Source organism: Centropristis striata, chromosome 3 (genome assembly GCF_030273125.1).
Source record: "Centropristis striata isolate RG_2023a ecotype Rhode Island chromosome 3, C.striata_1.0, whole genome shotgun sequence".
Taxonomy (NCBI): Eukaryota; Metazoa; Chordata; class Actinopteri; order Perciformes; family Serranidae; genus Centropristis; species Centropristis striata.
Genome location: NC_081519.1, coordinates 43,148,337 through 43,173,518, shown reverse-complemented (window position 1 = coordinate 43,173,518; position 25,182 = coordinate 43,148,337). Strand labels below are relative to the sequence as shown.

The following is a 25,182-nucleotide window of genomic DNA, read 5'->3' as shown; positions in this document are numbered from 1 at the left end:
TTGGCTGTCTGTGGTTCTGTTGTTACTCACTGTGGTGCCAGTGGCCTAGTTAGTTCCTCCGTGCCCTTCCTCTCCTCAGACGCTGCACAGCCTCCATTTAAACGATTTCCATTCGTTTTCAAACGCTGCTGATGGGAACAAGGTGTAAAAATAAGTTTTAAATCAATAATCTCTCTCTGAATAATGATTGTTAACCCCTAAATAAGTAAATCAGGTCAGATGAGTCACAGTCCAGACTCGCTGGAACAGCTAAACTGTCTGCTCCCGTTTTTGTCCTCCAGGTTTCAGTCCTGCAGCTCTGAATCAATCTTTTTCTGCTTCCTGCCTCCCAGAAGTCAATTTCAATTAGTTGCATTCTTTTACAGTTTGTTTCTGGGTGCAGGTAGAATAAAGCCAGCAGGATTAGTGTGTAAATCCACAGCTCTGGTCAAACCTGAATAAATAGTAGAGATGTTCCCATACCAGTTTAAAGTAATATAGTGTCTTTTTCAGTCATTTTGTGTCTTTTTTGTAATTTTGTGTCTTCTTTTGGTCGTTTTGAGTCATTTTTGGGTCATTTTGTGTCTTTTTTTTAGTCATTTTGTGTCTTTTTTGGTCATTTTGAGTAATTTTTTGGTCATTTTTTTTTTTTTTTTTGTCATTTTGTGTCTTTTTTTGGGTAAATTTGTGTCTTTTCAAAATAATTTTGTCTTTTTTTAATAATTTTGTGTCTTTTTATAATTTTGTCTTTTTTTCATAAGTTTGTATCATTTTTTTCATAATTTTATGTCTTATTTCCCCCATAATTTCGCATAATTTTTGTCTTTTAAAATAATTTTGTGTCTTTTTTGGTCATTTTGAGTAATTTTTTGGTCATTTTGTGTCTTTTTTTGGGTAATTTTGTGTCTTTTCAAAATAATTTTGTCTTTTAAAATAATTTTGTGTCTTTTTTGGTAATTCTGTGTATATTTTTTGTCATTTTGTGTATTTAAAAAAAAATAATTTTGTGTCTTTTTTAAAATAATTTTGTGTCTTTTTTAATAATTTTGTGTCTATTTTTTGTACTTTTTGCCCCCAGTGCCATCTGCGTGTATGCACGGAATCGTAACAACTCTAATTTCAACTAGTTGCGTTCTTTTCCAGCTTGTTTCCGGTCAGGATGTAAATCCACAGCTCTGAATAAGTTATAATCCTTCTTTGATGCTGTTCATCTCTGTAGTGAAAGTATCTCAGTAAGTCCTGTTGGTCCTCTCAGGCCCAGCAGGAACCAGCTGATGTTTTCAGAGCTTCTGATCTCCACCAGATTAAAGTTTATTTAAAGTCGTCATCAGAAGTCTTCCAGAGGAACGACTCGCGGTCCACAGATGCTAATCTAAAGTTCTGTTGGAGATTTTATTTTGAAGAAAGTCTGTTCTCTTCTGACCGACATCAAGTACTTCATTAGTTGAAATTCTTTTTGAGTGTTTGAACTCGAGCAGCATATCTTTTTTTGCTGTTAAATATTTTTCCTTACATTTATTTATTATAATTTAAAATATAACCAAGGTGCTAAAGCCCTTCTGGTAAATTTCCTTTCTGACAGGAAGTTTTGCTTTTGTCTAAAATGTTTCCTTGTTGCCTTTATCTGCATCTGAAGCTGTGAAGTGTTTCCATGAAGAAGTTCCTGGTCATTTCTTGACCAATTTTCCAGGAACTTAATTCCGTTGTTTTCAGTGTTTCCATAACAGTTTGAAGACCAAAACTGACAAATTAATGTGCTGACGAATATAAATTAGGGATAGTGACTTGGAACGATGTACCTGTAATACTTAGGTTTTGTCTCCAACTTTAACTGCATGACATGCTAAGAGGTAAATAAAACTATTAATAACTTTATAACAGTAACATAAATCAGAGTTTGAATTGGAACAGTATTAAGATGCGTTTTACCTTTTGGTTCATTACGTTTCACAGCCAAATGTCGGCTTAAAAGTGGTAGAAATTCTTATTTTTCTTCTAAATACTTTTGCATCCAATGCATCTAGTATACATACAATATGTTTAGATTGCCATTTAAAAAACAAACAAACATTTATTCATGTTTTTTGCCATTCCAAAAGTGTGTTTTAGGAAAGAACTGGGATAAATCAGTCTTGGAAAAAGGTATTTTTGTAGATAACAAGAAACAAAAAAATGTGCATCCAGACTTCAGCAGCACTGCAGACGGTCACATAAAGGCCTTTTTTAATGTTTACATCGTTTACCTTTTTTAAAAGAAAAGGTGGAATGATATTGAACTTTTGGCTCCTTTTTCCCCCCTTAAAGGAGGGACTCCCCCTTTGACTCTCTCTCTCTCTCTCTCTCTCTCTCTCTCTCTCTCTCTCGTTTAAAGCTTTCCCTTTAAACCCAAAGTGGCGAGCGGTTGACCTTAGCACCGGGCTCTCTCGGGTTCGTCACTCTGGGGTTCAGGTTCATTACTTTGCTGCTGGTGTCGTGTCGGGACCGGACTGAAGCCGACTCTGGTTCCTCTGGCTCCTGACCCCTGACCCCTGACCCCTTGTTTAACCCCAACAGCACATCCACAGTTTTCCTCTCTAAACAGAGCGGGAAAGAGCTCTGACGCCTGACAAGTCCTGAACAAACCACAGACTGTAGACAAGTCATATGAAGCCTGTTTCCACTACAGTCAATACCAGAATGAGGCGGATCTCCCTAATCTGGATACGAGCCGTCCTGAGGGTCTTTTGTCTGGACTTTTTTAGTCCCTGTAGAAGAGCAGGGCCGTTTTTCTCCCCTGTAAAAAGCCTGGTTGCTGATTGGATAGAACGCTAAGCAGGATGTGACGTAGTACTGGACGCCACAACAACACGCATTTGTAAAAGCCGGCGAAGCAGTGTTGGCAATTAGCGACTTTGTTGCTTTATTTAGCGACTTTTCAGACCCCCTTAGAGACTATTTTTCAAAAAAGCGACTGGCGACAAATCCAGCGACTTTTTCTGGTGTTATTGGAGACTTTTGGAGACTCAGTCCTCATTTTTACTCTACTTAAGGAAGCGGCCCAGTCCTCCTGCAGCAGTCTCTCCCAGCTGCAGAGCCGGAGGGGATGTTAACCCCTTAGTGTCGAGTCTGTAAATTGCTAACAGGCACCTTCCAGTCAGGTAGATTGACATTTTACCTTCTCCAATTAAAAAGTTTAGTAGTTGACACTTGACACTCCACAAATAAAACCAGGGATAGTAAAAATGACACCAAATAGGTTAAAAACATGATTTAGAACATAAAAAATTCCTGTCAATCTCCTGCATGTCATGTAAAAAACATGAAAAATGTTTCCAGTCAGACCACAGAAAGGACATTTATTTAACACACTGTGATTTAAAAACAGATAAAAAAGCATTGGTTGCAATGGCGCCATGTAAAATTCTCCATTGGAGAAGAAGAGAGAGACAGGTGAAGATCAGGACAGCAGACAGACACGGAGTCCATCTCTCTGACAGACACAAAATTACTATAAAAAAGACACAAAATTACCAAAAAAGAAACAAAATGACAAAAAAAAAGACACAAAATGAGAATAAATGTGGGAGTGTCGCAATGCAACATGGGACTTTTCCAGAACTTTGAAATCATGGCGGGAAAATCTGATTCCAGTAGTTTCTAGTTTATTTTTCTCCTCTTTGACAGTAAACTGAATATCTTTGAGTTGTGGACAAGAACAAGACATTTAAGGACGTCATCTCGGGCTTTGGGACACTCTGATCGACATTTTTTCACCAAATAAATTGTTGTCTGCGCAGCAGGATCGAAAGATATGTTTTTTTTAAGAGATCACCAAAAATAACCTGTTTATCGTAGAAAGAAACTGTGAAAACAGGCATTTTCACTGGAATTTGAACTTTCCGATGGTTCTTGAACAGATTATAGGTAACAAAAGATTCTGTTATAAAAAAGTAGAAAAAGGAACCAAGATTAAGGACATTTATTTAACACACTGTGATTGAAAAACAGATAAAAAGGCATTGGTTGCAATGGCTCCTTGTAAAATTCTCCATTGGAGAAGAAGAGAGAGACAGGTGAAGATCAGGACAGCAGACAGACACGGAGTCTGTGGCAACGAAGGGGTTACCATGGTGACCGCGTGTTTACGTCCGCCTCCCAACTCCCCGCAGCTTTCGGCACTGAGAGCCAGTTTCCATGGCAACAACTCTGATAACCCCCCCCTCCCCCCCTCCCCCTCCCCTCCCCAAACCAACTGGCGCGGAGGCCGATGAGCTCGGTGTGTGTGTGTGTGTGTGTGTGTGTGTGTGTGTGTGTGTGTGTGTGTGTGTGTGTGTGTGTGTGTGTGTGTGTGTGTGTGTGTGTGTGTGTGTGTGTGTGTGTGTGTGTGTGTGTGTGTGTGTGTGTGTGTGTGTGTGTGTGTGTGTGTGTGTGTGTGTGTGTGTGTGTGTGTGTGTGTGTGTGTGTGTTAACATCTGCATTGGCCTCACGACGCTCTCTCTCTGCTTCTTGCTGCAGCTACTAACAGACATGCACCTGCTCCACGCCGCACAAACACCCATAGATCAATATGACACGCACATATTTTCTCTCTTTTTTTATTTTTTCTCTTGCAGACAGAAATACACACACCACTTGAGGATTTGCATGCAGACACAAACATGCACAGACGTCACTCAGCCAGTTGGCCTGACCCGGAGTCTAAATCCAGAAAGGTCCAGTTTTAGACACTTTATCACTGTGGCTGTCATAGGAACCATGCAGTCATTCCTCTGACGACCTGCGTCAATAATTAGTGTGTGTTTGTGTAGGTGTGTTGGAGGGACTCTGTGTTGTTGCTGTAAAACCTCCTGAACAAAGCCAGGCGACGTTTTCAACCGCTCTAGTTCACAACTCCACATGATCACAGCAGGCGAGCAGCCCAGAGCTGTAGAGGGGGCAGGGGCCTTATACAGTCTGTATCAGGGGCCTGCAGCGGGCCCTTATATAGGGGTCTCTAACTCTATTACCTGGGGGCCGCTGGAGGCAGTATCATATCAAAATGACCAAAAAAAGACACAAAATGACAAAAAAAAAAAGACACAAAATGACTGAAAAAACAATAAATTAATTAAAATAGACACAAAATGAGTTTTATATGAATGGCACTTTACCGTGTTGTGTGTGGAAGGTCCCTTTAATTACTTTTATTGGTAATTTTGTGTCTTTTTTAAAATAATATTTTGTCTTTTTTGGTAATTCTGTTTCTTTTTGGGTTATGTTGTGTCTTTTTTAATAATTTTGTGTCTTTTGTAACAATTCTGTGTCTTTTTTGGTCATTTTGTGTCTTTTTTAATTAATTAATTAATTATTTATTATTAATTTTGTGTCTTTTTTTGGTCATTTTATTTATTTTTTGGGTAATTTTGTGTCTTTTTTAGTAATTTTGTCTTTTTTTGGTAATTTTGTGTCTTTTTTTAAATCATTTTGTTTCTTTTTGGGTAATTCTGTGTATTTTTTGGTCATTTTGTGTATTTTTTTTGTAATTTTGTGGGGTTGTTTTTTTTTGTAATTTAGTGTTTTTTTCAGTCATTTTTTGTCTTTTTTTTTTTGGTCATTTTGTCTCTTTTTTTTGTCATTTTGTCTCTTTTTTTATCCTTTTGATTCTGCCTCCAGCGGCCCCCAGGTAATTAGAGTTTGAGACCCCTGCTCTAAACTATCTAGAACACTGTCTATAGCTAGATCCCCCCAAAAAACTTGCCTATCTTTTTTTAAAGTAAATGCTCCTCCAGTGTTTGTCAGTGTGCAGGATCAGAGTAATGAGCGGCTGCTGGTTCTCACTAACACCATCTCTTCCTCTGCCAAGAGCAGAAATGTGCTACAGTTAGTGTCGGTGACATCATCAGGGAAACATACGGCCGACGTACAGACTCTCATCACGTACAGACGGAGAGAAACTCTCCAGCAGCCGGTAAACAGGCAGCAGACGCTCCGAGCTGCAGCAGAACTGAATGTATGTTAAAGTGTGAGCCAGCTGGAGGCTGATACCTGCTCATGTTCATCCTCACACACCTCTCAGTAGGTTGTTGCCTTTTCTTTTTGTCTATAAAGCTCATATATACAAGAGGAAGCACACTCTTTTTATTAACTGATGTGTGTTTAACCCTCTGGAGTTACCAAATTGCCGGAGCTCGACTTCTTCATGACGTCACGACATAAAAACTTGTTATAGTTTTGGCTTTTCCACAAGTTTCCATGTCCAATTTAATGCATCAACCCTTTTTTAGCAATGGTAAAAAAAACAAAAAAACATTTGTAATGCAATCTTTTGTGTTTACTGTATTTTTTAAAATACTTTCTTTGTGTTTTTTTCTTGTGTTTTTTTTTATAATTTCTTTGTTTTTTTTCGTGTTTGTGTTTTTTGTAATTTTTGTGTGTTTTATGTATTTTTATTTTAGTTTATTTTAGTAGTTTTTGGTGTGTTTTGAGTGTGTTTGTATGTGTTTTTTGTAATTTTGTGTGTCTTTAGGGTGTGTTTTTGGTTTGTTTTGAGTGTTTTATGTGTGTTTTTTTGTAATTTTTTTGTAATTTTTTCGAAATTGCCGGAGCTCGACTTCTTCATGATGTCACGACGTAAAAACTTGTTATATTTTTGGCTTTTCCACAAGTTTCCATGTCCAATTTAATGCATCAACCCTTTTTTAGCAAAGGAAAAGAAAAAAAGCATTTGTAATGGAATCTTTTGTGTTTACTGTTTTTTTTTAAATACTTTCTTTGTGTTTTTATTAGTGTTTTTTAATAATTTCTTTGTGTTTTTTTTGTGTTTGTGTTTTTTGTAATTTTTGTGTGTTTTATGTATTTTTATTGTGTTTTGAGTGTGTCTATGTGTTTTTTGTAATTTTGTGTGTCTTTAGGGTGTGTTTTTGGTTTGTTTTGAGTGTTTTATGTGTGTTTTTTTTCGTAATTTCTTTTTGTAATTTTTTTGTAAATTTTTTTGTAATTTTTTTGTTTCTTTTTTGGTAATTTTTTTGTACTTTTTTTTTTAAAATTTTTTTGTGTTTTTGCGTTTTTTTTTTGTGTTCAAAATGTTGATCCAGTAAGTCAAAATGAAAAAACTAATCATGTCATATAGGTGAGGCTGTCTTGAAAACAATGATACCAACACGTCATGGTAAAGATGTTTAAGTGGTTTATACAGACAGAATGAAAAGGAGTCAAAAACCAACAAAATAGCCCCAAACTCCAAAAGGTTAAATAATGTGAATGCTTAGACTTCTAAGGATTAATATTTGAAGCTGCAGCACATTTTGTTCCCTGGTGGGTGGAGAGTTCATAAAATTTGAGTGTGTCAAAGATTTTGACTTCTCAAGGTTGTTCTGTTGCAGAAACTAACCAGTGGTGATAGTTTCTCACATACACTGTAATAAATTATTCTGTAGTCATTTCATTTTACTTCATATATTTGATAAAATGTATTAAATATAAATGCGTCCTTGGTTTTGAGGCAGTTGTTTAAGTAACTTTAATATAAAAATGTTTGAGATAGAATCTACTTATTTTGATGACATTAAATATAATCTTTGTGTCTGTAATTCTAAATCAAGAGAATATAATTAGTCCGTTTTTAATTGACAGGCACTTCCTGTTAAGTTGTTATTAACTCAACTTGTAACGTAGTTAGACTTAATTAATAATATTGCGTGCAATCTGTTGCCTCAGTTTTATTGAGTAGCTATTGTTTATATTTTCTTACAGTGTATTTTGGATATATTTTTTATCCAGAACTGTAAAGAAAACAACAACATGCTGATAATTTGATAAGAACGTCTGTTAATCTCACCAGTTTGTTTTTGTTAATCACTTTCTGTTCACTGAAATCTCCCCAGTGGTTTTTTTTTTTGAGTCATTTCTTTCTTTCTTTTGCTTTTAAATCTCATGACATCATTATTATATATTTGTGTTGCAAACTACTACTCTTTTTGTGTCTTCTTTTAGTCATTTTGTCTTTTTTTGTCAATTTGTGTCTTTTTTTGGTCATTTTGTATCTTTTTTTGGTCATTTTGTGTCTTTTTTTTAGTCATTTTGTGTCTTTTTTTGGTCATTTTGTGTCTTTTTTTAGTCATTTTGTGTCTTTTTGGTCATTTTGTGTCTTTTTTTGGTCATTTTGTGTCTTTTTTGGTCATTTTGTGTCTTTTTTTGGTCATTTTGTGTCTTTTTTTAGTCATTTTGTGTCTTTTTTTAGTCATTTTGTGTCTTTTTTTGGTCATTGTGTGTCTTTTTTTAGTCATTTTGTGTCTTTTTTTGGTCATTTTGTGTCTTTTTCTAGTCATTTTGTGTCTTTTTTTGGTCATTTTGTGTCTCTTTTTGGTGATGATTTCAAAGTTCTGGAAAAGTTAGATTTAATTAATAATATTGCGTGCAATCTGTTGCCTCAATTTTATTGAGTAGCTATAGTTGATATTTTTTACAGTGTATTTTGGATGTATTTTTTATCCAGAAGTGTAAAGAAAACAACAACATGCTGATAATTTGATAAGAACGTCTGTTAATCTCACCGGTTTGTTTTTGTTAATCACTTTCTGTTCACTGAAATCTCCCCAGGGTTTTATTTTTTTTAGCTATTTCTTTCTTTCTTTTGCTTTTAAATCTCATGACATCATTATTATATATTTGTGTTGCACTTATTTAGGTTTGAACTGATTGTATATATATATCGACGACTGGTTGTTCTTACACCAGCATTTTTAACTGACTTACTATTAAAATAAGATGCTATAAAAATAATAATAATCTCCAGAATCTGCTCCTGCTGTGTGTTTAGACATGTTTCTGGTGGAGCAGCATGTCCGCCCACTGAGCTCCGCTAATCAGCGCGAGTGACGAGTAAAATTCTAAATCCTTAATTACAAACCAGTTTACCACGTCTGCCTCGTTGCCATGGATACAACACCTCAAACCGTCTCCGTTCTCCAGGTGACGGCTCACCAAAACTTTTCTCTACAGCAGGGGTCTCAAACTCAAATTACCTGGGGGCCGCTGGAGGCAGTATCAATATGACCAAAAAAAGACACAAAATGACCAAAAAAGACACAAAATTACAAAAAAAAGGACAAAATTATACACTAAATTACTTAAAGAAGAAACTAAAACTAAATTATATAAAAAAGACAGAAAATGACCAAAAAATACACAGAATTATAAAAAAAAGACAAAATTATATAAAAAAGACACAAAATTACTAAAAAAAGACACAAAATTATTAAAGACACAAAATTATTTAAAAAAGACACAAAATTACCATTAAAGACACAAAATTACTTAAAAAAGACACAAAATTATTTAAAAAATACACAATTACTTAAAAAAGACACAAAATTATTTAAAAAATACACAAAATTACTTAAAAAAGACACAAAATTATTAAAAAAATACACAAAATTACTTAAAAAAGACACAAAATTAGTATAAAAGGCACAGAATTACCAAAAAAGACACAAAATTATTTTAAAAAGTAATTAAAGGGACCTTCCACACACAACACGGTAAAGTGCCATTCATATGAAACTCACATTAATTAACATGAACAGGTGGTACCCAGACTATATCTCATTTGTGATATAGTCTGGTGATAGCCAGCTACATTTCTATTGTAGATTGTTTGTGATATCTGAATCAAACTGTCTTTTGTCTGTTTCCTGTTAGAAGCAGAGAGTCACGTATTCTACAGTAACTGTGTGTGTGTAATCATTAGAAACATGTTGTGTTTGATGCGTTTCTCTCTGTGGAGAAAACACTGGAGTTGTTAGTCAAAGCAAATATTCTACAGATCCTTTAGTTTAGAGCAGCTATTCTCAACCTTGGGGTCGGGACCCCAATTGGGGTCGCGAGATGATTTCTGGGGGTCGCCAAATCATTTTGGAAGTCAGCTCTGTCTCCACTGTGTTAAAGTGTTCATGTGTTTTAGTCTTTTTTGGTAATTTAATGTCTCTTTTTGGCCATTTTGTGTCTTTTTTTGTCATTTTGTGTCTTTTTTTTTGTCATTTTGTGGGTTTTTTTTGGTCATTTTGTGGGTTTTTTTTGTCATTTTGTGTCTTTTTTGTCATTTTGTGTCTTTTTTTGGTCATTTTGTGTCTTTTTTTGGTCATTTTGTTTCTTTTTAGGGTGATCTGAACTGTGCGTGTGAGATTGTGTTCAGTGATCGGGGGTCGCGGACAACATGCATGTTAAATTGGGGGTCGCGCCTCAAAAAGGTTGAGAACTACTGGTTTAGAGAACAGTCTGGGCTGGAGTGTCACTTTCCAGTGAGCCTAATAGGTTTTATTTCATATTCAGCGACTTTAACTGAGTCGGACGGCTCTTTCACATCAAATAGTGAAACTGTAAATCTTTAAATCAAACATCCCTCATTACCAAGTTTAACGTCCCATCCGGGGAAGAATGAAATATTGATGCACAAGTAAAAAAAAAAAAGAAAAAAGCAAAGCAAAGAAGACACAGCAGGACGTCCTCACTGGAGCTGATAATGCTAGTGTTGATGGATGAAGACTCAGTGTGAGCAGCTGCACCGAGCGTGAGAAACGCTGCACACACACTTTGTTGCATCATGAACCTCAATCTGACTCTCGTCATCTCTCACCACTGTCACTTCCTCTTCTGTCTCTATTTATAAATCATATCTGAACAACTGCTGCAAACATTTAGAACCCAGATCCCCAAAAAATAAAGACTGGAACATTTCACTAAAAACAGAATGCATCAAATTCAGTTTGTTGTACTGGATTAAATGGAAGGTAGGTAGAAAATATGGGCACCAGAAACTGAATTTGAATTATTTATATTTGAATTTGAATTGCTTAACTTGAATAATTGCATTAAAAAACTGAATTTGAATCACATCATTTGAATTTGTATTGTTCAATTTGAGTCATTGCATTGAAAAACTGGATCTGAATTGTAACTTGAAATTTAATTTATTAGTTTGGAACTTAAATTCAGTTCGCAAAAAATTCAATTTAAATTTTCTGCGACGAAGATAAACAGAGCGCCTCCTCGGCCAATCAGCACCTCAGTTTTCTTTTGTAACATTTGTTGCCACCCGGTTGCCATAGCAACATCCGTGGTCAAGCCAGTTCAACTTCTTCCTCCGTTTCGTGGCGAGTGGCAACAAATGTTACAAAAGAAAACAGAGATGCTGATTGGCCGAAGAGACATTCTGTTTATCTTTGTCACAGAAAATTGAAATTGAATTTTGTGAACTGAATTTAAGTTCCAAACTAATAAATTAAATTTCAAATTACTTTTAATTATTCAGATTCAGTTTTTCAATGCAATGATTCAAATTGAACAATACAAATTCAAATGATGTCATTCAAATGCAATTTTTAATGCAATTATTCAAGTTAAGCAATTCAAATTCAAATATAAATAATTCAAATTCAGTTTCTGGTGTTTTGCGAAGTGAATTTGAATTGTGAGAACTGAATGTTTCAATAAATAAATTCAATTTCAAATTATGTCATTCAAATTCAGTTTTTTAATGCAATTATTCAAGTTAAGCAATTCAAATTCAAATCTTAATAACTCACTTTCTGCTGGCACATATTTCAGCCCATTTTTTCGATCTACCTTCCATTTAATACAGTACAACAACTGATTAACATGCTGAATTTGGTATTTGGTATTTCTGCAGGTGCATCCTATAATCTGCAAAACAAAAACACAACAAAAGAAATCCAAGTATGTGATTTTTCTGTAAGTCAGCCATGAGCAGCAGGAAGCTTCTCTAGTGTCCAGTGGCTCTAGTTTAGTGTCTGCTGCTCAGTACTCTGACCAGAGGAACTCTTTTATTAGCCGAGTGTCCATCAGGCTCCAGTCGATGTGAATCAGAGCCTCTCTGTGTCTGTGGAGCTGAGCTGCAGCATCCAGTTTATTGACTCTCCGTCCTGGAGCCGACCTTCACATGAGGGATAAAGGTTCACTCTGCGGACTGATCGACACTATTGATCCCTTTAAAACGCTGATAGTTTGACTAATTGATGGTGGCAGTCGATGCTGTGCTCCTGGATTTAGCTTTCATTTATTTATGTTTTATGTCAAACATGAAGATTGTGTTTTAGCCTCAGCAGAGGAGGTTATATATGTATATAATGTTGGTTTCTTTTTTAGTCATTTTGTGTCTTTTTTTTCTGTCACTTTGTGTCTTCTTTTGGTCATTTTGTGTCTTTTTAAAATAATTTTGTGTCTTTTTTTTAAATAATTTTGCGTCTTTTTTGGTAATTCTGTGTATTTTTTTGGTCATTTTGTGTCTTTTTTTAAAAGTAATTTATTGTTTTTTCAGTCAATTTGTGGCCTTTTTTGTAATTTTGTTTCTTTTTGGTCAATTTGTGTCTTTTTAAAATAATTTTGTATTTTCTTTTAAATAATTTTGCGTCTGTTTTGGTAATTCTGTGTAATTTTTTGGTCATTTTGTGTCTTTTTTTAAGTAATTTCGTTTTTTTCGGTCATTTTGTGTCTTTTTTTTTTAAAGCAATTTCGTTTTTTTTCTGTCATTTTGTGTCTTTTTTTGGTCATTTTGTGTCTTTTTTAAGTAATTTGTTTTTTTCAGTCAATTTGTGGCCTTTTTTGTAATTTTGTTTCTTTGTTTCTTCATTTTGTGTCTTTTTAAAAATAATTTTGTGTCTTTTTTTAAATAATTTTGCGTCTTTTTTGGTAATTCTGTGTATTTTTCTGTCATTTTGTGTCTTTTTAAAGTAATTTAGTTTTTTCTTTCTGTCATTTTGTGTCTTTTTTAAGTAATTTATTGTTTTTTCAGTCAATTTGTGGCCTTTTTTTTAATACTGCCTCCAGCGGCCCCCAGGTAATTTGAGTTTTAGACCCCTGAGTTAAAGTATTTCTCTAGGATTAGCTCATTAAACGTCCCTCCTACAATAATATTATCACCCACCATGGCGTTTCACTCTGTGCTATCGTTATATGTGATAATGAGCAGACATTTCCCAACCATGCAATACATTTTGGAATCACAAGGTGCACACACACTATTTTTCCCTTTTGTTGAGATGGTGAGACGGGTCAGGCCCTGGCGGCGTCTGTTCCTCAGCGTGCCCTCCTGTTCTATGTAGGTTATTGGAGGAATAGCTGCAGGTTTGTAAAGTTTCTCCATCAGACGTGTCACTGTGCTGCAGCCTTCATACTCCACTTGCTGTGGAAATGGAGTTGAAAACAAGGCCAGAGCAGCAGATTTACCCTGGGAACCCCAGGCTGTTTTAGATTAGTTGGAAGGTTGTTTGGACATGATGGTTTCCCTCCCAGCTTCAGTCTGGGAGAACATCTGCTCTGCTGAAGTGTTCTTGAGCAAGACACTTGTTTCTTCACTAACCTTTCCCTTGACCTTCCTGTGCTGCAGCAGAGCTGAGGCTGTTCCCCTGCAGGGATCAATCAGGTAGCATATAATTATCCTTTATGAAGCAGGATTCATTATCCACGCGCTGTCATTCACACTGGAGGAGAGAAGAGAGAGTGAGCAGGAGGCTCTCACCTTGGACTTTGAGTCTATAATGGAGTTTTAATCTAGTCTTCCTGGTCAGAGCTGCACTCTTTACTTCATTAAACCTCATTCATTCCACACGGAGCTGCAATAATTACAGAACACAGCCATTCATTAGAGCCATTAAAAAGAAAATCAATGAGGAGAAAAACTGGCTTAGTGATATAAATAATTTAGTGCAACAATGATGATGAAATAAACAACAAGCAGCGTGTAGAGATAAGGACGAACATCTCACCACAAACCTGCTGCTGCTGATTTAATGTTCAGATACAAAGTCTATACAACCCAAGTCAACAATTGACTCTAAAGAATGGGTCTCAAACTTGCGGCCCGCGGGCCAATTACGGCCCTCGTGACGATATTTTGTGGCCCCCACCTTGATATGAAAGTTTAATGTGAGTTTTATATGAATGGCACTTTACCGTGTTGTGTGTGGAAGGTCCCTTTAGTTACTTTTTTTGGTAATTTTGTGTCTTTTTTTGGTAATTTTGTCTGTTTTAAATAATTTTGTGTCTTTTTTAATAATTGTGTGTCTATTTTGGTAATTTTATGTATTTTTTTGGTCATTTTGTGTCTTTTATTTTAGTAATTTTGTGTCTTTTTTGGTCATTTTGTGTCTTTTTGTGGTAATTTTGTCTTTTTTAAAATAATTTTGTGTCTTTTTTTAATAATTCTGTGTCTATTTTGGTAATTTTGTGCCTTTTTTGGTCATTTTGTGCCTTTTTTTGGTAATTTGTGTCTTTTTTAAATGTCTTTTTTTCTAATTTTGTGTATTTTTGGTCATTTTGTTTCTTTTATAAGTAATTTTGTTTTTTTTCTGTCATTTTGTGTCTTTTTTTGGTCATTTTGTGTCTCTTTTGGGTCATTTTGTGTCTTTATAATTTTGTTTCTTTTTTTTGGTCATTTTGTTTCTTTTTTAAGTAATTTTGTTTCTTTTTTGGTCATTTTGTGTCTTTTCTGGTCATTTTGTGTCTTTTTTCAGAATTGGGTCATTTAATACAAACTCACGTAGACCTCTCAGTCCATGTCATGGATTATTTATTTATATTTATGTTTTATACATCTATAAAATTCATGAGGACTTGCTAAATCTCATACCTCTACTTCAAAAACTTTTTTAGTTATGGATTTTTGAGTTTGGCCCTGAGAGCTAAATTTTATTGATTCTGTATGTGTATTCTGAGCCCATGAATTTAAGTTTTCACATAATTTCTTTAAAGCGAATCAATGACATGAAGCTGGAGGTGGGTTGGTATGAGTTGACCCCACTTTAAAAGTTTTGCTCCCGTATATGAATATTGGTAACAACCTCAGTCAGAAGGCGGTGGTTTATTCATGTGCTATTATTCTGGAGTAAGTTACTAAATTATAACTTGTTTACTGTCTGATCTTTTTTGTATATTGCTAAATACCTCTTTGACTGTGATTCAATCAATCAGACTTTATTTGTATGGCACTTTCATACAAGATGTAACACAAAGTGCTTTACATAAAAAAGGACAAAGTAATAATAATAATGATAATAATAGTAATAATAATAATAATAATAAAAACATAGAAACAAGCAAACACCCTCCATCCCGTTAAAAACAAAGCACAAACTGAGGAAGCTTAGAAATTAATTAGATCAAATAAATATAAAATAAAGTAAGGTAACATAAAATAAAATAAAATAAAAAACAAAAGTAAATAATAATAACAATAAAAAGTAAAAAAGCTAGATAAAAAAGATAAAAACAATAAATAAATAAGTATTAAAATAGTAAATACTTCATCCACCTACATTGTATTTAAGTGGACTTATACATGTAATTACGTAATTTTAAAAAAACCATCAAATCATTTTTTAAAAATTATTTCTACATTTACACATTTCATCAATATTGAGCAATACATATTCTAAATACAACCATCTTTTTCTAGTTAAGTTATGTAAAAAATTGTGATATACCATAGTGTTGGAATGTAAACGTGGATTGTATTTTTTCTCATTTTAGTTCACATTTATTTTCCTGTATAAAATCAGATTTTTATGGGGAAAAACACCAACTGACACTGTGTTAGATCACGTCATTGACCCGTATATATATATATATATATATATATATATATATATATATATATATATATATAGATGAGATAGATGAGATAGAAGTTTGCTCTTAAAGACCTGAAGCGTCTCTGAGGGCCTCAGGTCTTCAGGTCTTCCACCAACGTGGACCACAGAGAGAAAACGACGCCTCACCAAGAGGGTTTATGTTCTAACTTTAATATTATTAAAAGGCCAGAAGACCTGAGGGTCCTCCAGGGTTCACAGGATAAAAGTCAATCAGATAAATAGGCTGGACTAAGACCTTGAAGAGATTTATAAACTAGTAAAAGAATCTTAAAATCGATTCTGAAGCACACAGACTTTAAAATAGCTGTAATATGAGCTCTACAGACGATGCTTTGTCTACAGACGATGAGCTGAATTTAGTAATAACTGTAATCGATCTAATCTTTTGTTAGGTAGACCAGAAAGTAGCGCATTACAATGGTCAGTTCTACAGGTGATAACAGCATGTATCAGTGTCTCAGTGATTGTTAGTGAAGCATCAGGAACACTGTTTAAAGTCAGGCCTCAGCAGAGACAGTTAGTGTCTGAAACATGCAGAAAAAGTGAATTTCAGCCACCTGTTTGCCACGCAGGCAGCACAACATCAGTGGATGCAAGAGTTCAAAACGACTTATTCAGATACTACATCTTTATTTAACCTTTAACGAATCACCATTTTAGTCTACGTGGCATGAAGTCACTGATGCATATTGAAGAATCTCCGCATTTTTTATTTAAATGGATTGTGCTGTTTGCCCACATGCTACGCTGACCTTGAGGTCCACCTACGAGTCATGAATATTTATGGTTGCAAGTATTTTTGCAGACACTAGAGACTTATTAAAATATGCAGCACATAATATCTAACACTTAAGCTCTGCTTTGAGCTGGCAATCCTGTGGAAAAAAAATTGAATTGTATTGGATGGAAAGAAAGAAAGAAAGTGAGTTTCCCTCGGCCTGCATCTGTCCGTCCCATCCATTAGTGTTTCACTAGGAGACGTTTTGGAAATCCCAAACCTGACATCTGCAGAACTGCTGCAGGACTTTCCTCATGGAGATGATGCAACAGGCCGGCGGCGCTAGTGCTTTAGCATCTGTATCACTAATGCATGCGAGGCAGAGTGGAAGAATGGAGGCTGGGATACTGTGGTAGGAAACAGTGATGTCACAGAGCAGCGTCTCAACCTACCATGATGTCTTTGTCGGTCGGAGAGGAAAAATATATGCTGAAACAGAGTTTAAATCATGGACAATCTCAATGAGATTTATCTTAAATATACAAGCAGCATTGCCAAGACTTTGGGTGATTTTTTTTAACCCTTATAGGCTGGGGAGGAGAATATTTAGGGGGAGATATCAGGTCAACAAAGGCAGCCATGTAGAAGTGGTGTACATAATCTGAAAGCTGGAACCTTAAGCTCAATTGGAAACGCAGCTCAGCTTTGTGTGTCAAGTCTTTCTAGTCGTTGTGTTTTGGTTAGGGGCCTATTTAAACTTTTGAAAGTGTAAAAGGCCTTAGAACATTGTGATAGAAGTGCATGTTGGGTTTAATGAATCCACAAGAGTCTCAGCGTTCCAGTCACACCCAATTTTTGCAATTCCAAGACTGTTTCAGGACCCCAGTTACAGAAATATTAAAAATTCATTCATTTTTGGAATAGGCTGAAATGTACTGCATGCCAAAAAACCTGCATGATTATTGTAGAGAATGGCATGGGATTAGAATAAAGAGACTTGTTGGTACCATAGAATGCTTTTTCATTTAGATATCTAGAGGTCATTTTCCTCGCCAAAATGTAGCATAACTACGGAGCCTTAATTTGCCTCCTTCCAGCAAGATAACATGATGTGGTTGGTACCATTTGGTGCCTTAAATTATCTAGTTAGGGGTTAACATCCCCTCTGGCTCTGTGACTGCAGCTGGGGGAGACTGCTGCAGGAGGACTTTGCCGCTTCGACTCATTTTTACTGCTCTTAACGAGCCGTCGGGGCTGGGGGCTCGTTAAGAAGAGCCGCCGGCCCCCACGGCTCGTTAAGAAGAGTTAGAACGAGTCTCCAAAAGTCTCCAATAACACCAGAAAAAGTTGCTGGATTTGTCGCCGGTTGCTTTTTTGAAAAATAGTCTCTAAGGGGGTCTGAAAAGTCACTAAATATAGCCACAAAGTCGCTAATTGGCAACACTGCTTCACCAGCTTTTACAAATGTCGCGTGTTGTTGTGGCGTCCAGTACTACGTCACATCCTGCTTAGTGTTCTATCCAATCAGCAACCAGGCTTTTTACAGGGGAGAAAAACAGCCCTCCTCTACTACAGGGACTAAAGAAGTCCAGACAAAAGACCCTCAGGACGGCTCATATTCATATTAGGGGCGTTTCGGCGAGTGAGACCCGCCACATTCTGGGTACTGGACTGTAGTGGAAACCGCCTTATTGAGTCTTAAGTCTATTCAAATTTTGGATTTGGAGAATTGTGACACCACAAATAATTATCTTGGAGACAGAGAGGGGGTGAGATGGGACACTGGGAAGATAAATACAAAACCAGAGGAAACAGACATAACATAAAAGTTAAAGAGAGAAATTATAGAAATTGAGAGAGAAGGATACAGAGGAATAAGAAGGGGAAAATTCATATTCAGATTAGGGGTGTTTCGGTGAGGTAAACCCGCTTCATTTACTGGTATTGGGCTGTAGTGGAAACAGCCTTATTCAGGGAGGAACCTAAAACTAATCAGGCTGTTATGACATAAAGTGTGAGTGAGTTGTTATTTTCCATGCCGTAGTGTGTTCATGAAGCTGTAGTGTGTTACAACATGTTGCAGTCATCATGTGACTGATGCTGCTGTGTAAAAACTGGCCTCAGAGCACTATGACACAGTTCATTATGTTTATAACTGTCTCATGTCTTCAACAACAACATTTACTATTCTAAGCTCTGGGAAAATGTCTCTGGTATACAGGAAGTGATGCGTTTCATATTTCAGTTTTTTTTCTTAATGGATAAAAGCACAGCAGCATACTGAGTGAGCAGGGGCAGTAATGTCTCTTCTCAACCCCCCTGAGGGCTCCACCATACATCTGCTGGGGGCCTTTTCCTTTACTGGGTTCATGTAAAACACTTTGAGCTCCGTCACATGGCAGCAGAACACCGCTCGCTCTGTCTCACACTGGCTGCTCTGTGAGGAGAGGAGATGTTGAATCATCAGCCAGAACAGCCACAAACCTCCCATCAGTGTCATCCCTCCAACCTGCCAGCCTGCACTCTGTCAACTCTGCTACAGCAGGACGTTTACTAGTATTAATACTCTGGCTCTGTTTGTGATTCAGCTGTAACGTCCCGGGGTTGATGGAGGAATATTAAGCATATTAAATTTTTAGTCACAGTGTGATTCACAAATCAAACAGCACGCATGATTTCTGTGAGTGTACTCCTTCTCCATGTTTCACTGTTTGGTCTCTGTGATTCATTAAATCCCCACTTGGGTAAAAACAAATTAAGGACGAGGTCTCAACAGTAACATCTTTCTCTGCCTCCGTTTTCTTTTTCTGCCATCATTTTTTCTTATTCCTCTGTATCCTTCTCTCTCAATTTCTATAATTTCTCTCTTTAACTTTTATGTCATGTCTGTTTCCTCTGGTTTTGTATTTATCTCCCCACAGTGTCCCATCTCACCCCCTCTCTGTCTCCAAGATAATTATTTGTGGTGTCACGATTCTCCAAATCCAAAATTTGAATAGACTTTAGACTCAATAAGGCTGTTTCCACGACAGTCCAGTACCCAGAATATGGCGGGTCTCACTCGCCGAAATGCCCCTAATCTGAATACGAGCCGTCCTGAGGGTCTTTTGTCAGGACTTTTTTAGTCCCTGTAGAAGAGCTGGGCCGTTTTTCTCCCCTGTAAAAAGCCTGGTTGCTGATTGGATAGAACGCTAAGCAGGATGTGACGTAGTACTGGACGCCACAACAACACGCGCCAATTGTAAAAACTGGCGAAGCAGTGTTGGCAACTTAGCGACTTTGTTGCTATATTTAGCGACTTTTCAGACCCCCTTAGCGACTAGTTTTCAAGAAAGCGACTGGTGACAAATCCAGCGACTTTTTCTGGTGTTATTGGAGACTTTAGGAGACTCGTTCTTACTCTTCTTAACGAGCCGAAGCGGCACAGTCCTCCTGCAGCAGTCTCTCCCAGCTGCAGAGCCGGAGGGGATGTTAACCCCTTAGCGTCCAGTCTGCAAATTGCTAACAGGCTAACAGTTAGCTCTGTAGCAGTACAGTGTGTATGTGCTAACAGGCTAACAGTTAGCTCTGTAGCAGTACAGTTTGTATGTGCTAACAGGCTAACAGTTAGCTCTGTAGCAGTACAGTGTGTATGTGCTGCTGCTGCATCTCTGTTTGTTTACAACGAGAACCAGACACTCTGTGCACAGTTAGCGACGCCGGTAAATTCACCATCAAGATGTTTATGATCAGCGGAGACGCTGTGCATAATTAGCCATGCTGCTCAATCAAAGAAATAGACTAATAAATATGTTATGTTATAAATAATAACGATGAACATGTTTGTGTTTTCCAGATGTTCACTGGTGTCCTGAAGCACACGCCTCCTCCGGCCTCCGCTGCAGCCTCCTCTTCCTCCTCCTCCTCCTCCTCGGACCAAAAGACTAACGCACAAACCACCGTTCCTACAATCCCAAAGGGACGCCTGGTGGTGGGCCCCAAGGACCAGCTCCGCCTCCTCACCCCCGTAGGCAGCACGGCCACGTCCAATCACTGCGCGGCGGCCGGGGCCCACGCCGCCGCCAGGCACTCCGGAGGGGCCCCGCGGCCCCCGTCATCCTCCCTGAGCGAGGAGGATGACGGGGGAGGAGGAGGAGGCAGGGTGAAGAAGAAACGGAAGAAAAAGGACAAGAGACAACGAGAGAAAGGAGGCGGAGGAGGAGGGGAGGCGGAGGAAAGGGAAATCAGCAAACCAAAGAAACGGAAGGAGGAGAAGGTGGCGCCCACGGTGGTCACTCTGAGGAAGAGCAAGGAGCCCAAGGAGGGCAAGGAGCGCAAGGAGCGCAGGAGCAAGACCAAGGAGGGCCGGAAGGAGAGCGGAGCAGTGCTCAAGAATGTGGCGGTGGGGAAAACGTCAGGGGCCACAGTGGCCCCCGGACCAGTTAAGGTCCCCGGCAAGAGAGGAAGGAAACCGAAGGTCAAAGTCCTACCTCCTGTACCCGCCAATCAAGGTACTTTTATTCATTTATTGGCACCATAAGAAAAGACAACTACACACTACTGCCGGTGTGTGTACACCATGATGAGATTCTTCAGAGATTTATAACAATTAATACTAGTAATGTTATGATACTATATAATATACAAGGAGCACACCTACAACAAGCATTCCTTTACAAGTATTTATTTATACAGCAACCTATGACCTTTAACCTCAAAGTGTGTGTGTGTGTGTGTGTGTGTGTGTGTGTGTGTGTGTGTGAGAGAGAAGCATGTGTATCTGGAGGAGTGTGCGCACTTAAGCGTGCATTTGTGTGTGTGTAACTAAAATCACATAAAGTTACGTGTGTGTGTGTGTGTGTGTTTATGTGTATCTGTGTTTGTGTGTTCATGCATGTGTGTGTGTGTCTGTGTGTGTGTGTGCGTCTGTGTGCATGTGTATGTGCGAATGTGTGACTGCGTGCGTATGTGTGTGTGTACATGCACGTCATTTAAGACGCACAAAATGAAAATATTCATTGGTTCACTGTTCAGAATTGTGCACATTTATTCTCTGTTTTAGTCTTTTTAATTGCAAATCTCTGGGTCCTGAACCCAGTGAGATCAAGAGAGTCATTTTTCACCATTTCCTGACTAAGCAACTAATCCATTAATTAACAAAAATAACTGAAAAAACCAATGGGAGAAGAAATTAATCACCAGTAACAGTCCTGTTTTTACAGTTTCTGTAAAAAATCTGCTAGAAAGTAGTGAATATTAAAGAGTTTTTGACTTTCATTCATTCTGTTTATTCTACTTGGAAGAAAAAAGCATTTGAAATGTGCTGGGTCAGGAATAATATTAAATCTGAATGACTGAAAGTGGTTATTAAATTATTTTTTTTTAAATCCAGCCAGTCTTGTGACAGAAACAATGTTTGCTGTCGCCTCAAATGCCCCGAAATCAGGTTAAATCTCTGCTGAGTTTGAGTCTTTGGAGCGTCTAATTCAGCCCGACTTCAATAGTAACTCAGATGTGTGTGTTGTGTGTGTTTGTGTGAGTGTGTTTGTGTGAGTGTGTGTCTCCGTCTGTGTTCAGCCAACAACAAAAGAAAAAAGTCAAGAGTCTCACAACAAGCATTGAAGCTGGGACATTTCAGCACTAATTGGAAGACACAGATGATAACAGTTCTATTCATAAATGTCCTTAAATCATGATCAGACATGTCGCTATAAATGAATCTTATTATCATGAAATTGTTGGATTTAATTAAGGCTGAGTATGCCTGTCTGTGCCTGTGTGTGTGTGTGTGTGTGTGTGTGTGTGTGTTTGTTTGTGTATGTATGTGAATGAGTGTGAGTGTGTGCGTGTGTCTGTGTCTGTGTGTGCGTGCATGTGTGTAACGTTTTTCCGGCCAAAACCGGAGGCTTAATTAGCCTGTTTTAGGAGTGAAAGTCAGCAAAATGCAGCTTAAACAAAATGTTTTACCTCATTAGTTAACTACGAATGTCTGTAAAACATAATGGGACTGTGCATAAGTGCCGAATTGGGTTAAACAGTGTAGATATAAGGTCCGATGGAATCATATTGTGAACGGACTGCTGTCCACATGGCTACTGAATATTCATTAGATAGGTCCGCATGGCTACTTAATATTCAGGGGTGACAGCGATTACGGCTTCTGCAGGCAGGTAAACCTACCTAATTACAGCTGGTGCGTAATGAACTGTGTGTCCGCGCGCGAAGCTGGGAACTGGCTGTGAGCGTTGCACTTTACTATTAGCCTACTATTTTTAAGTAGCTGAAATTATTTTAATTATACCTTTCACCCTTGCTATCATTAAATATCAATTCGATATCATTCAAACCTAGAGAGAGAGAGAGAGAGAGAGAGAGAGAGAGAGAGAGAGAGAGATTTCGTTAACAAGAAAATAAAAACTGGCCTGAAAATAATAGAAATATCCTGACAGCGCTGTGGGGGCTTGGAGTTCATCTGTAAGTTGTGCTTTCTTATAAACAATACCATATGAAGCTGAGACTCTGTGTAACAGCTGAACTGTTACACAGAGTAACACACTGTTAACGTACACGCGTTACACACACACACAGGCGTCCACTACGTTCGCTCGTGGCACTTTTCACCCGTCACCCATGTCATCTGGTGTACTCGCAATACGCGTGTCTGTAAGCACGCCTATTAATCAGACTTTATGCTGGCACAGGCGACGCATTCTAGGCGTTTAAGTATAGTGTGCTGGCATAAAATACCCCTCATAGCGTGTGTGCCTGCGTGTGTATGGATATGTGTGTGTGTGTGTGTGCCTGCGTGTGTATGCATATGTGTGTGTGTCTGTGTGTGTCTGTGTGTGTGTGTGTGTGTGTGTGTGTGTGTGTGTGTGTGCATGTCTGTGTGCGTGTGTGTGCATGCGTGTGTGTGTCTGTCTGTGTGTGTGAATGAGTGTGTGTGTGTGTGTGTGTGTGTGTGTGTGTGTGCATGCATGCATGTGTGTGTGTGTGTCTGTCTGTGTGTGTGAATGAGTGTGTGTGTGTGTGTGTGCATGCATGTGTGTGTGTGTGTCTGTGTGTCTGTGTGTGTGAATGAGTGTGCGTGTGTGTGTGTGTGCATGCGTGTGTGTGCATGCATATGTGCTAATGTGTGTCTGCGTGCGTGCGTGCGTGCGTGCGTGTGTGCGTGCGTGCGTGTGTGTGTGTATGAGGGGCATTTTATGCCAGCACACTATACTAAAACGCGTGTACAGCGCCTATGCGATGACATCAAACGTCTAACGTGCGCGTGTAAATTCCATTCACTTTCAATGGACAGACAGGCGTCACGTAGGCGTCACGCAGACGCTGTACACACGTTGTTGCACATACGCCTACGTGACGGCTGCGTGACGGGTGAACTACGCCTCAAATACGTGACATGAAGACCCGCGTGACTGTTAAGTACAATTCTACATAGGCGTACAGACACGCGTATTGCGAGTACACCAGATAACATGGGTGACGGGTGAAAAGTGCCACCAGCGAACGTAGTGGACGCCTGTGTGTGTGTGTAACGCGTGTACGCCTATAACAGTTCAGCTGTTACAGAGTCTCAGCTTCATATGGTATTGTTTATAAGAAAGCACAACTTATAGATGAAGAGAAAGACTATCTCGTACGTACCAGATAAACTTAACGTTTTTCCGGCCAAAACCGGAGGCTTAATTAGCCTGTTTTAGGAGTGAAAGTCAGCAAAATGCAGCTTAAACAAAATGTTTTACCTCATTAGTTAACTACGAATGTCTGTAAAACATAATGGGACTGTGCATAAGTGCCGAATTGGGTTAAACAGTGTAGATATAAGGTCCGATGGAATCATATTGTGAACGGACTGCTGTCCACATGGCTACTGAATATTCATTAGATAGGTCCGCATGGCTACTTAATATTCAGGGGTGACAGCGATTACGGCTTCTGCAGGCAGGTAAACCTACCTAATTACAGCTGGTGCGTAATGAACTGTGTGTCCGCGCGCGAAGCTGGGAACTGGCTGTGAGCGTTGCACTTTACTATTAGCCTACTATTTTTAAGTAGCTGAAATTATTTTAATTATCCCTTTCACCCTTGCTATCATTAAATATCAATTCGATATCATTCAAACCGAGAGAGAGAGAGAGAGAGAGAGAGAGAGAGAGAGAGAGAGAGAGAGAGAGAGAGAGAGAGAGAGAGAGAGAGAGAGAGAGAGAGAGAGAGAGAGAGAGAGAGAGAGAGAGAGAGAGAGAGAGAGAGAGAGAGAGAGAGAGAGAGAGAGAGAGAGAGAGAGAGAGAGAGAGAGAGAGAGAGAGAGAGAGATTTCGTTAACAAGAAAATAAAAACTGGCCTGAAAATAATAGAAATATCCTGACAGCTCTGTGGGGGCTTGGAGTTCATCTGTAAGTTGTGCTTTCTTATAAACAATACCATATGAAGCTGAGACTCTGTGTAACAGCTGAACTGTTACACAGAGTAACACACTGTTAACGTACACGCGTTACACACACACACAGGCGTCCACTACGTTCGCTCGTGGCACTTTTCACCCGTCACCCATGTCATCTGGTGTACTCGCAATGACGCGTGTCTGTAAGCACGCCTATTAATCAGACTTTATGCTGGCACAGGCGACGCATTCTAGGCGTTTAAATATAGTGTGCTGGCATAAAATACCCCTCATAGTGTGTGTGTGTGTGTGTGTGTGTGTGTGTGGGTGGAAGCATTATCATTCTTTTAAAGATGAAAAATAGATTTCCTGTGAGAATCAAAAGTTGCATCAACGCGTGTTTTAAGACGACATTCTTCATCTTCATGGTGCAGCGAGACGATGCCAAGTGTCTTTAAAACATGTTAAATTATGCAACATGTGAATTATGTATTCAT

The 25,182-nt window shown here is 38.2% G+C and overlaps 1 protein-coding gene across 1 annotated transcript in view; it reads left to right on the top strand.

Annotated features, from left to right (window-relative positions):
• The window catches only part of chd6 (chromodomain helicase DNA binding protein 6), a 162,897-nt gene that overhangs the window by 57,691 nt on the left and 80,024 nt on the right, over positions 1–25,182 (top strand). The window contains exon 3 of the mRNA XM_059330328.1: positions 20,156–20,810. Coding sequence (XP_059186311.1) covers positions 20,156–20,810 — 655 coding nt within the window. The remainder of the gene's footprint in view (positions 1–20,155; positions 20,811–25,182) is intronic.